Raw genomic sequence first — 13222 nt, forward strand, 5'->3', positions numbered from 1 at the left:
GAAAAAAAATAGCCCATATTGGCAGTGATTTATATTTCTAATTTTCTAATGTAACTTTTCCTAGTCAGAACTGCCCCTTTTCTTTTAAGCTGCTGCTATGAAAGAGAGTCCCAGAAGTTATTTCGCAGAAACCATAAAGTCATTCAGTGCAGTGAAAGATCTTGCTGTTTTAACCTTTCAGAAAGTCGCTCAGTTGAGCAGTCAGGCCGCATTATTCTATATCTTGTCTAACATGAGGAAACAGTCCCAAAAGAAAGATAGCCCAAATTAACGCCACACTTCGTTAAATAGAGACATTCTTGGTTTTCACCAAGCTAATTCGATCCAGTTCAGTTAACTCTTTTTTTTTGTGCTTGGATCACAAAAGGCAGCCATGAATGAAGCAAGTTCATCATGGGTTTGACACATCAGTGTGCAACTAAAAGGCAGGCCGTGAGGGAGGGTTCCTGCCTTTCGCTGGTTAGACAATACCCGATGAAAGCGGCCCCTCATTCAAAACCGTTCTCCAGCAAACTCCAGCAGAATGCTTCAGATCACTGTTACAAACAGGTACAATGGGAATTAGCCAGGACTTGATTCTTCAGACACCTTTTTATTTCTGGTTGTGACTGGTCATGTAATCCAATCTTCATCTAATATCCTCAGTCTGGCAGATGGTTCACTGGGCTTCTCTATGAGCAAAAGACTACTTTTGAAACAAAAAAGTACACAAAATGATGTTTTAGTATGTATTATGTCTCTTCCACTTTTACACCATGAAATACATGGCTTTCAAATGCAGAGAACAAAGAGTGATGGACACAAAATTCCTTCCTTTAAGCTACATTTAAAATTATAAAAAAAGGTGTACAATTACTTGTGTAACTTTTGGACTTACTCTTTCAACCAGAGACTAGGATTGCAGTATTTTATTACTAATTCATTTGTATTCACGTACCAGCTTGTTGACTGTAGAACTAATCAGTAGTATTAGGCCGTTGAGGTTCTCTAGTGCAAAAAAGTATGAAAGAAATGAACTTGTTACTTCTGAAGTCTATGAAAGCTTATGTAGCATTCGTAGTAGCTTGTTACCAGTTCAATGCAGCCAACTCCAGAGATCTGTTTTCTAGAAGCTGTCAACAGATGTTACATTTGACAGCCAATATGTACAACCTGACTAAATGGTAGGCTTTGTGATGTGAAGTAATGATGCCTACTATGATGCTACGAAGTAAATATTATCAGTGAGTCATATCCAAATTCTGACTTGTGTCCAAATTTTGCTCATGGTTTCTCTAAGACTTAGTTTCTCTTGAAACTTGCTATAGCAAGCACTGAGTTTTGAAGACATTTGCAAATAATTACATCAACCCATGAGAACAGTGGACTGATTCTTGGGTCTGACACTTTGACAATGGCTGCTTTTATCAATATCTACTGCCCTTTTGCAGTTGAGGAAGAAAAACATCTCAACCATACAATATAGTGAAATAGCTTTGCCTTCTGGATGTGTGAGATAATCTCTAAGTTTACAAAATAATAGCTTTTTTACTCAATTTTATATGTAAAATAAATATTATTAATACAAGATAGCTTTTCAGCTCTAACTTAACCTGGTGACCTGAGTGGAATTTCTGAAGGGCCTTTCTCCTCTGGCAGCTGCAGTGAAAACTGGCAATACACATTAGTTTTGTTTTGTTTTGTTTTGTTTTTTAAACAACCTTGTCCCAGGAACCTGTTTCCAGAATATTTCATTTAAAGTATTTTTTTTTTTTTTTTTTTTTTGCTTAGAAGCTTGAGGTAAGTCTTGAAATAATCAAAAAACTAGTGAAGCCCAATTGGTAATATCTTAGCATTGCTTACTCTAATTTTATGACCAGAAGGAAAGGAAAAATTGTGAATGAAGAATATACGAAATTTTCCATTAACTTTGAATACTGTACTAATTGTAATACGTTTCACAAATCAGGTAACTAAATCATCATAAATACTTTGTACACCTAATACACCTGGTTTACTAGTAGTGTCTAGTAGAAGTTTTATTCAGATAAATGGACCTTTAATAGTTGTTTGTTTGTTTTCCCTACAGTTTTAATACGAATCCTTCTGGCATTGAGGACCTCAGGAAAACAATGGTGAGTTATGAAGTGTCATGGAAAACCATCAGTAAATACCAACTAATTGGTGCCCAACACAACATGAGCTGTTATTCTTATTGAACCTCTTATAAGGAAATGCTTATGTGTTGTTTGTTTGTTTTATCCTTGCCTTTGATTGATATTTCCAGAAAATCTAGTTGGAAAATTAGAGGCCTAAAATAAACTTGGAAATGTGCAAAATATTTGGATAACTTCTGGTGTTATGATGTAGAGAAGAAAGGGATAATTAGATTTTTACACACAGAGTGAGAAAAAAAAACAAAACAAAACACTGGGGTATTTCAGAGAGCTCTAGAGAAGTGTAGTCAGGTGAGTAACCCTGTATTAGGCAGCAAGGCATTAGCTGGCCTAGCAGGTGTTTCCTATCACTAAAGTCTGAGACCTGAGGACCATTTGTAGGTGGCCAATCCAAATGGAAGTAATGAACTGATATGTGGCAAGATTAATAGCACAAATAATAAATGAACAGCCTCACAGAAAACACTAAAAATAGATGTACTAGAAGTTATTATTCAAAATACTCTAAAGGTATCTAAAAATGTGTACTAAGAAAGAAAAGACGAAACAAAATCCATGGATTTACTGTACAGTGTCTTTGTCTGCAAGAAAATGTGGTCTTACTAGAATTTATTCTGTGAATAGATCAAATCTTTAAACGTGGGTTTGTTTTCAATCTTTAAAATATATAGAAAACAAATTTCACAAGGAAGTATGACTTTGTACTGTTTGTTTTTTGCTGCTTTATGGAAATGACTTGTAATAATATTTGATGTTATTATAAACACCCAAGTTTTTATAATGTAAGTAACCGGTGGGAGATGTCAGAGTATATGAATGCTGCCTTTGATCAGATAGTAAACTGAATGCTACCAGGCGGTTACTTAATCTCTGACAAAACACAACATCAAAAAAATTGATTTAACTTTGCAGCTATTGTCTGTAATGTAACCATAATTACAGTTTCTGCGTGCTTGCAAATGTACTACTGCAAATCATGTAATTTATTGCTGGTAAAAGCATCTTTATAATTCTTTTAAGAAATAATATGTGAATTGTTTTATTTAAAGGATTTAAAGGTGATAAAAGAAATCCTTGATAATTTTGCTTGTGGAATAGCAGCTATCCTAAATGTCAGTTGCAGGATTATAAGGTGGTGCTCATCTAATACAAAATACAAATTAGGAGAGAAGAAGCTATATCGCAACCATAGTTTTGAATGAAACCATTTGATTATTTTTTTTAAATGTTCAAGATTGCTTTCTAAGGTGTTTGAAGTAATTTATTATTAGGTTCTGCAATAATAGCCCTCACCAAGTTATTATATTTCTTCCTTGTGCATCACATTTAGTAATTATGTTTGTATGTCTTCTACTCTGGTGCCAACACCTGTCTCTGAAAGCAGTGCTTGAATGGGAGCAGTAGCCAGTTGAAAGGGCAGTGTGAGCTCTTTAAGGCCTAATTAAGAACTGAAAGGAAGATGAAGTAAGTAGGACAAAAGATGTGAAAGTAGCTTAGATGATATTCCCAGAGCAGAATTCCTCATTAGAACAATAAAGAGATGATCAGAGATTGCCAGGCCTTCGTTTTATCTGACTCCACTTCCTCCGGCTCCTCTGGATGTCCGTTTGTTCTCCAGTAGGAATTTGTAGCTGAGGCAATCCTTCTTTGCATAGCCTGTTATTTAAAATATTTTTAAAAAATGCTTTATTAGAAGACTAATGTTTTGAATTAAATTTCTAGTAGCTGTTTTTGTAAGGATATAGTTCTTCCTTATATGTGTTGCATAATTGTTCAAAATGGACATTTAAAATCTTCCTAATTTTAACAATATTTATTTCTAAGTAGTAAAAGCATTTTAGAATTTTCTTGTATATTTAACATGATAAGTTACTCAATCGAAAGATCTGTGTAGAGCATGTGTATGGCAACACATCTTTAAAGCATATGTATTACACACAGTTTTCCAGTAAACTTTATATAATAATTAAAAACATAATTGCATCTTCATTCCAGTTCCTTTGCCAAATCAGAAAATGAAGCAAACCCTATATTTTAGACATCGAAGTTTAACTGTATTTTTCAAATTTTTTTTTAAATAATTTTGTAAAAATAAGATTTAGCTTCCTTCTTGTGGAAGAAAATGTGTTAAAAATCTAGCAACCACAAAGTGAAGTTATTTTCTCTTCTATACTTGCTGGAAATCAATTACTAACCAATATATAAATTTCATCAAGGTAGACATTTTTATAACGTGGGAATTATTGATCCTGTAAAATGCTGCAACTTGATAACATAAGTTTAAGATACTAAATACAAGTACATAAACGTGACATTAAATATCTCAAATGTAGTGAGAAATCTTTAAAAGCACGTAATTTCAGGAGCTGCTATTAGAATATAATTGATGGAGAGAGGCTGATTGATCTGTCGTACTTCAACCTATTTGCAGTACACCATCACTTCTAATTAGGTTTATTTGGAAACTTTGACCACCTGCATGTTTTAATGATTTGACATATGCCAATGTGTAAATATGGAGCTGTATGGGAAGAAAAGGAATGAAGCAGAACACTTGTGTCTGAACACTTGATTATGTGCTGTGCTACCTAGCTGTGCATGCTTTATCATTTTTAATGAGGAGTTTCTACTGTAAACAAAAGCTGTCTTGTGTTCTTCTGCTGCCCTGGTAGTTCAGGATTTGAGAGGTTAGATGATTGTACTTAGAGGTTCCCTATCTTTGATTTTTTTCAGTTCCTGAATCAGAGAAAACTTACCGTTTTTCACGTCTTGTGGTGCTAATACCTTTATGAACTGACTCTCAGAATCTTTTTCTTTTATACATTCCCAAATGTTTCCTAATCTGGTTCCTTAAGGTTGCAGCTATTTCTTCTTGACACAGAATAAGACACTCAAGTGTGTAGTGTTTTGGATCATGTCTTGCCCTTTGTTACAGGGACTAGTTTGTCCATCTCTGCTAATGCCTGTATTTACTGAGTCAGCAGACATCATTATTGAAACACCTCTATTTCCTTTGCTGTTTAATTCTGTGCCTCTCCTGCTTTGAAGGAAGCAAGCCAGATCTTTTAGTAGTACACAGTTCTGCCTTAAGTGCTCTGGTGCAAATGAGATGAAGCCTTTTAACTTCACCTGAAATTTAAAATTGGAAGTTGTAATGTATGATTCAGAGGCCAAGGTCTGGCAAGCCACTGATGACTAAAAATAGAATATGAAAGACAGATGAGGGCTGATGTAATTTAAAGCTAAGTAAATGTTTTGCTATAATATTCTCAAAAGGCAAGAACTCAAGAACGTTATGGTTGGGCTTGAATTCTCAGGGCTCTTTCTCTTTTTCTTTTATTATTAATGTTACCATGTAGTCGGTTTCCAGAATGGACCTGCTAACCTTTCTTGGGGTTACAGCTCAGATGTTGACAAGCCATGGATATGTCTTTCTGAGAACAACATTTTTTGCTGACATGATGGTGGAGGGAAACTGTTCAAACTGGGCAGCATGTCTCCAACTGTTTGCTTCAGTGCAGTTATTGGAGGGAAAAGCTCTAGAGCAAATTGAGTTATATTGTAGAAGAAAAATGGCTTCTGTTAAGACGTATATGTGGGAAATAAATGAAAACTCAAAAGCGTGTTCAGATCAATGAGCTGTTTAATAAAATCTGTTTTTGTTTTGTTTTGTTTTCTTGTTTTTGTTTTTAATTTTTCTGTAGGATGTAAATCCCTTTGATGCCACTGCAGGATACCGTAACCTTACCTATGAAGAGGTTTTGCAGGAGCTGGTAAAACATAAAGAGCAACTGAAGAAGAAGGACACCCATATTCGTGAACTGGAGGATTACATTGATAATCTTCTTGTACGAGTAATGGAAGAAACACCTAGCATTCTCAGAGTGCCATATGAACCTTCTCGAAAAGCTGGAAAATTTTCCAAAAGCTAAGACAGTGACCCTTGATGGTACTTTCTGCTGAATACGTTAGGGGAAGGAAATAACACTTCAGCATTTTGATTTCTTTTCATTACTTTTGTCCTAAGAAATTTCAGGAATTGGGAGACAGAACTATGGCATGTTTTTGTTTGTTTTATTTTATTGGTGTTTGTTTGTTTGTTTGTTTGTTTTTTACTCCAAACACTAGCAGAGACTGCCAAAAGTAATGTTTTGTTGGATTAGCTACATACTTTTTTTTTTTTTTTCTATAAAATACCTTTAGGTACACCATACGTACAGTAGAGTAAATAATGCACATGAAATATGTCCATGCAGTTTTATATGATGGCTTAGTGTTCACTGTGTGGCAGTTTCAGCTGGGATAGCCGGTGCTGTTTTGAATGTTTTCTCGACCGATTATTGGTATTATGCAAATATATCAATTTTGATATTACAGCATGCCATCAAAACCACTGTTTTCAAGCCAGTGTAGTATGCTTTACTAAATCTAAATGTGACTTGTTGCAATTGAATGCAGTTCGTTCTACACATGCTAGAAGAAAACAGTGATGCACAATCTTTGCAGAGTAAATGCTGTACTGTATACAATGTGCTTTTCGTATGACAATGTAAAAAATATCATGCCATTTCACTAATGGCACATGCTGGAATCAGTTATTTTACACTTAAATGCTGAATTTTGTGTGTAATGATTGAACTTTGGTAGTGAGCTCATGACAGGATTATTTTGAGGATCTTTTTGTATGAAGTTATTGCATGCCTTTTTATATGTTAAAGTACTTTGACCAGTGTTAATAGAGTCAGAAATAGGATGGAAAAAAGTATGGAATAAGATAAGAATACTTTGTTCAGTTAGTCTACTACAGTAAAAATATAGGAGAAATGAACAGACTGACTTAAATAGACATGATAATTCTGCAAGTATATAACCGACTCAATTTAAGGTTGAGTTTTACATGATATACATGTATGTCTCTTCAGGTTTTTAAACTTAAGACAACAAAGTATATGCCTTTAGAATTAGGCTGTGTTGCTGAAACACGTCTAGAGTACTTAAAAAGGGTTATCATTTGGAAAAAAAGAAAAAAAAAAAGATATGTATTCCTTGTAAGTGCTTTTAAAAGTCAGTTTTCATTGAGGCAGATGAAAGAAGAATGTAATGAAAGTCTTCCTGATCATTTAATAATTGTTTGTAAGATGACATATGAAAAGGATATCTGTTATTCAATAAATTGGCAAAATATCGTGATGAACTTACAATGGGAAAATACAGTAGGAGAATAATCCTCACAATATTAACAATATTAGATTTTAATTTTAATTTCCTTCATAAGCATCTTAGTCTGTTGCTGTGAAACAGTAAGAAGGTATTAAAAAAATTTTAGGACATTTTAGATTTGGATTTGGAAGGAATGACTGTCTTTTCCTCCTTTTTCTACACCTGATCTGTTTTCTTATATCATCAAGTAATAACTGTTTCTTTTTCAGATATAAAAGATCTATATTTTCATTTTTAAATCTGCAAAGATTAGTAATATCTTGATTAACTGTCATCTGGACAAGCTGAAAAAGTTCTGCTCTCTTAATGCTTTTGACAATGTTAGTTTTCTATGACAGCACAGAATTATTCTTCTTAGACAAAAAAATTCTGTGGTACAATTGTTCCCAGATTTTATTTTCTTTCTTTTTTTTTTTTTTTTTTCTTTTCATCTTTGTTCTTTTAATTTTCTTCCATTTTTAGGAACTGCCTCCCATTCCCCAGCACTAACATTAATGCAGTTTGAGTATTCTCAGCCCTGTGTTGGGATTCAGTAGGGTAGGTAATTTTGCTTGCATGGAGCCTCAGCAATTCCAGTCAAGCCCTACCAGTTGTAGTGCATTTAGACAGTTGGAACAAAGAAAGAGGCCAACTTCATCATGTAATTTCTCTTTTGACGACTAAAGGATTTATCAAGTTCTGTACCTCGTAAACCATATGAATGTTCTTTTGACCCACTCAAGGTCTAAATGGCTGTAGATTTGTTGTAATATATTTGAAGTGCCAAAGGTTATGTACTAAGTTATGGTACGTTTACTGTTGGAAGTTAGATTTTGCACTCAATTAGATTTTAATTTCCTAATTACACCAAGATGTATTGCAGTTACTCAGTATTTCCATAAAAGTTCTTGAACATTTTTGAATATTTGGCTGAGGCAAGTGGTTTTCTCATATTGTAAATGGGGAATTGTGCAGTTGTTTTGAATTCAACAGACGTATTAAAGCTAACTGGTACGCTATGAGACGATCTGTACTATCCGTGATGATTAAACCATACACATTGATGGGGTTTAACAAGTAAACTAACCAGAGACTATGCTCCAATGACTTTTCACTTGCAAGCCAACTTGTAATTATTAAAATGAAACTCTACTATATTTAGCACCTCTGAAATCACTTCTTTTAGAATGTAAATGTAGAATATCAAACTGCATAATTGACTAAAAGCACATCATTTGACATATTTGCATACCAAGAATGATAAGCAGATTAAAGGTAGCGAAAAGATCAATTTTTGTGCATTAGTGAAGAAATTTAGTGAAGCTTTGAATGTGCTATCAGGTCTTTATCTGATCTATAAGTGAATAAAAGCACCTTTTGTTAGTCAAGAAAGAGAGGAGAACGAGAAATGCAATTTAGGAAAAGGTAAAGATACCAAAAGAGACAGAATGGGACATTTACAACTCTGAAAATATTTTATGGAGTCTTTATGACTAAAGATATAAGCTACTTTGGAGCAATTCTGGAAGGATTGCACACACATAATTTTCTGTTTAGAAAGCAATTTTAATATTTTTCTATGTTTTGAGAATATTTTTGAAAAGCATCTTCACCCCACCTGTGTTTGATGAACAATGCAGCTTTCAAATGAAAATACTTCATACTGAGTAATGTATATGTTGAAGAAAAAAAAATATTTCTCCTGTAGGATAAAATTGTAAATTTTCTTGCTGATCGTTTAAAAATTGTAATAACTTGCCACTTACAATTAGTTTTTCTTGCCCTTTACACTTGGAGGGATGAAAATTTTGGATATCTCTACATTATTTTGATCTGTCAGAACTTAGTATAAAAGTTCATCCATGCACACAATGGACTTGGAAATTCTCCTTCAAAACAGCTCTGCTCATAGCAATGTACTTTACTTACTTTAAAGAACAAATAAAAAGGCCATATTTTAATTTTGCAAGTAACAAAACTTTCTGCTCTTCAAGAGCAGAAATATTTTCTTTAATATTTATGTACGTTACCTCTTGCTGCTGTATTTTATGTTTAGCTTGGTTTTCCACCTACTAATGAATGTAGCATTCTCCTTAGATTATACATAACTACATTTATTGCTGTTGGCTGTGTATCAAGAACTATTTGTAATTTTCCAGCTGTGAAAATGTTGCCTTGCATTTAGAAAGGTTTCATGATGTGGGGACCTAATGAAACTCATACTCCTTAGGTAGTAGTGTGCAGTTCTTTCCGTACAGGATGCCCTTTCTTAGAAGCATCTTAAAACAAACAGAACTGTTGTCTTAATATGTTTACTGCTGCACTGGAGGTTTATTTACACTTCCAGCTTTAAAGAAAAAATATTGTATCAAGTATGTAAAGTAAGCTCCTGCTTTTTTGCTGTTTACGTATCCATTACTGTTGTAGATACGATAGGGGCGTTAGCTGTATGATTTTCAAATGGCGATATTTAAAGCATGTTGACTAACTTCCTCTCTTTGAAGTCCATGGTGAAGGATTATAGTGCTGCTGTATTCATGATGCTAGATTTAAGGGTCTGTCAGCACTTTGAGAATGAAACCCTATTTTCAGGGATTTATAACTTCTAAATCTAGATACAGGCACTGGAAGTATTTGATATGCAATAGGTAGCACTTTAATCTGTTTATGAAGGATTTTGAGATTTGTTTCTGTTGGAAAAAGTCATGGTCTTTTAAAGCATAGTGGGCATTTGCTTTATCTTTCACAATTTATACATCGAAGAAGCCACTGTATATTACAAGCGATAGAGCCATTCCTATTCATCTTAGAAGCTTCCAGATGTCTTGTATTATTACAATGTGCTATAAAAAGCTGAAGATCCAGGTTATACAGGAAGTTTGTAAAAGATATGAGCATTACTTATAACTTGAAGGTTGATTCTTGTCTTGTGCAATCAATGGTACTTTGTCTAAATTTAATAATGGTACAGAATCACAACTATATGCACATGTGAGAACTATAAACTTAGAATGCATGAAAAGCTTTATTTTTGTTTCATTATTGCAACTTCAGCTCCTTTAATTTGATTAAAATGTTATCTTAATATTTTAATTTCTGTCCATTAAAAAAAAAAAAATTGCATGTCTAACACTAATAAAGCACCACGATGCACTACCATGGTATTCCTTGAATTGTGGTATTAATCTGTGTTATGCAAAGCATGTAACTTCTAAGCCCCACTTAAATACATGTTTGTAAGGCCCAAGGTTTTAAGACTCAGAAGTTGTAGAGGGGAGTAGTTCCTTAAGGATGGTTCTACACGAGTGGTAAATGCAGGACAGTTGTTGTAGGAGGTCTCTTCAGTAGTGTCCAAACCTTACAATCGGGGGGGGGAAAGGGGCATGTTATTAATGTGCTAAAATAAATATCGTTTTTATATGACAGTGGCAGTTCTTTGAAATGCACCACTCCTCTGATTGTCTGGTTGTGTTAACACTGCTAGATCTTTGGCACTGCAGTTCTGAGTTGCATTTAGCATGAGGACAAACTGCAGATTTTGTTATTCTGCTTGACAAAATACAACCCACCCAGAATGGCAGAAAACTGGTATCTTCTCCTTGCCCCACAGGTACTTTTTCAATGATCACTTCAGTGCACTGTTCTCAGCAAAAGATGCTTCTGTGTGTCTTCTTTCCTTCTTTCTAGAGGCAGCAAGACAGCAAAGTCTGTCCCTGCACATAGTTTCCTTGGCTCCTAAGGAGGTACAGAGGGTAGTCCTGAGCTCAGAGAAGAATAATTTTATGGGTTCACCCAGTCACATGAGGAGGCTTGAAATTCATTTGGATGTGCTTCCTTTCCTTGCAGTTAACTGGCTGCATGACCAGGTCCTACACTGAACCACTTTGGGGACTTAATAAAGGTTTTTCAAGGATACTTTAAAAATAGTTTAGCAGTTAAAAATCTATTGAAATACTTAGATGTAAACTAGAAGGACTATTATGGACAATTTGTCTCTCTTCAATTACATATATCCTAAAGTTATTTGAGTCAGTTCTTTATGGAACCATACAGGGTAAAAATCAGGATTTCATTTTCATATTTAAGTTGTTTAATCTGTTGTTAAGGGGGTGTTGTGCAAACTTTGGCTGCAGCTCACTTGTGAAATGTTGTCCTTTTGTATAACATTGAACATGTTAGTAAAGTTACAAGGAATTATGAAAATCAAATCTCTCATTCCCCCATTCCACGTTAATAAATGAAATGTTCACTTAATTTGTACTAGTGCCATTTTATGAGGGAGAGGTGAGACTAGCTGTTAAAGGAAGCTGTTACCCTCTTGTCTGTTCTACATATGAATAATGTGATGGAAGGCTACCACGCTCAGTACATTCCAGTTTGAAAACCATATGCCGTTTTAAGGTATTGTGCAATGTTTATTTAAGTATCAATACATCCCATCCTGGAGGACAATGGCAGTTACATGGAGATTTTTGTAGTGTATCTACAATGTGTTTTTTTTTACAACATATAGCAATGCAGATCAGCCATTAGTAAATGAATGGTTATTTATGACAGACAAGTATCCTCCAAGGCTAAATGCTGACAAGTTTAAAAGTGAGCAACTTAATAAGCTTTTAGGTACCTGCAATATTTAAATGAAGTCCAGTATTCAAAAGGGAAAGAGCTTCCTGGGATCATCCTTTGCTTTAGCCTTAAAAAGATCTGCTGTGTGATGAAGAGGGACCGAGCAGAGACACGTTGGATAGATTTCACTGTTGGAGAGGGAAAGCGAAACAAAACAAACACCACCAACAAAAAGCTGAAGTTAGCAGCACAGGATTGCAATTTTAAGGGATCTGTTTGCCCAGCGTGTGCCAGATTCTTTTTTTAACAGAAGGTAACAGAGCATCCTTCACGAGCAAGATCTGGCACCACTGCTTTCTTAGTCCCTCTGCCATTGTAGTATTAACTTTAAACTGGCCACTTCCATAAGAAAGTTAGAAAGTGTCCGATGAAATTTGGGGTCTGCAGCACATGGCTGGCCAGATTGCCTCTACTGGTACTTGAAGTGGGTGTCTGGCTTCTCGTGGAGTCTGACAAGTACAATGCCAAAAAGTGTCATAGCACCTCTTTCTCTAAATGATTAATCTGGGGCCTTCGTAGGTGATGAATGTCTCCTTCTCCGATAACTTGCTGCTTACATTACAAATTCCTTGAAAATTGACTCCCTGGGACATCTTTACAGAAAACACCAAGAGTCTCCATTTAAATTTAATGAATTTATTTTGCAATTCGCTAAGGACTTGTACAATGCGTTAAAATCTGCCTCTTGGAGGCCAGAGCTTTGTCCAAATAACAGCAGCTTAATGGCATCCTTTAAAAACAGCTGCTGACTCTCAAGCCGTAAGTATTTCTATTTCCTAGTAATAAGTTTTTGTCATTAAAGTAGCTTATTTCATTAACTTACAATTCATAGCTTAAACATGCTTATATTTTGCTAATTTTAGATTACTTAGTACTTATTTTTAAGGAACACAATCACAAAATGCAAAATGTCACTAAAAAAAAAAGACTTGCCTTGTGCATAGAATTTCATTTCAATAAGCATTCTTCAATGCACTATTTTAAGGGAATTTTTACATGCTTTTCTAAATCAAATCATCACAATTGTATAACAAAAAGCAATTCAAAGTGTTTATGTGGTTTATAGTTTCAATTCCTTTATAGATATCAGCTCCCATATTTTAGGATTCGAAAGCTACCACAGTTAGATATTTAACTTGTAAAGTAACATTGTGAGATCACAAATTATTACTTTCCAAAATTTACATAGCCAAAGTATCTGATATACTCTTTTGTGTACTGTAGAAGTTAAAAATGAGCTC

The 13222-nt window shown here is 34.5% G+C and overlaps 1 protein-coding gene across 1 annotated transcript in view; it reads left to right on the top strand.

The window, feature by feature from the left end:
• Positions 1-11579, top strand: part of RAB11FIP2 (RAB11 family interacting protein 2) — a 36833-nt gene extending 25254 nt beyond the window's left edge. Inside the window, exons 4-5 of the mRNA XM_082764206.1 lie at positions 2069-2114; positions 5861-11579. Of these exons, the coding sequence (XP_082620332.1) occupies positions 2069-2114; positions 5861-6088 (274 nt within the window). The 3' untranslated portion in view covers positions 6089-11579. The remainder of the gene's footprint in view (positions 1-2068; positions 2115-5860) is intronic.
• The last annotated feature ends 1643 nt before the right edge of the window (positions 11580-13222 follow it).

Source organism: Aythya marila (genome assembly GCF_965140915.1).
Source record: "Aythya marila genome assembly, chromosome: 7".
NCBI classification, from domain to species: domain Eukaryota; kingdom Metazoa; phylum Chordata; class Aves; order Anseriformes; family Anatidae; genus Aythya; species Aythya marila.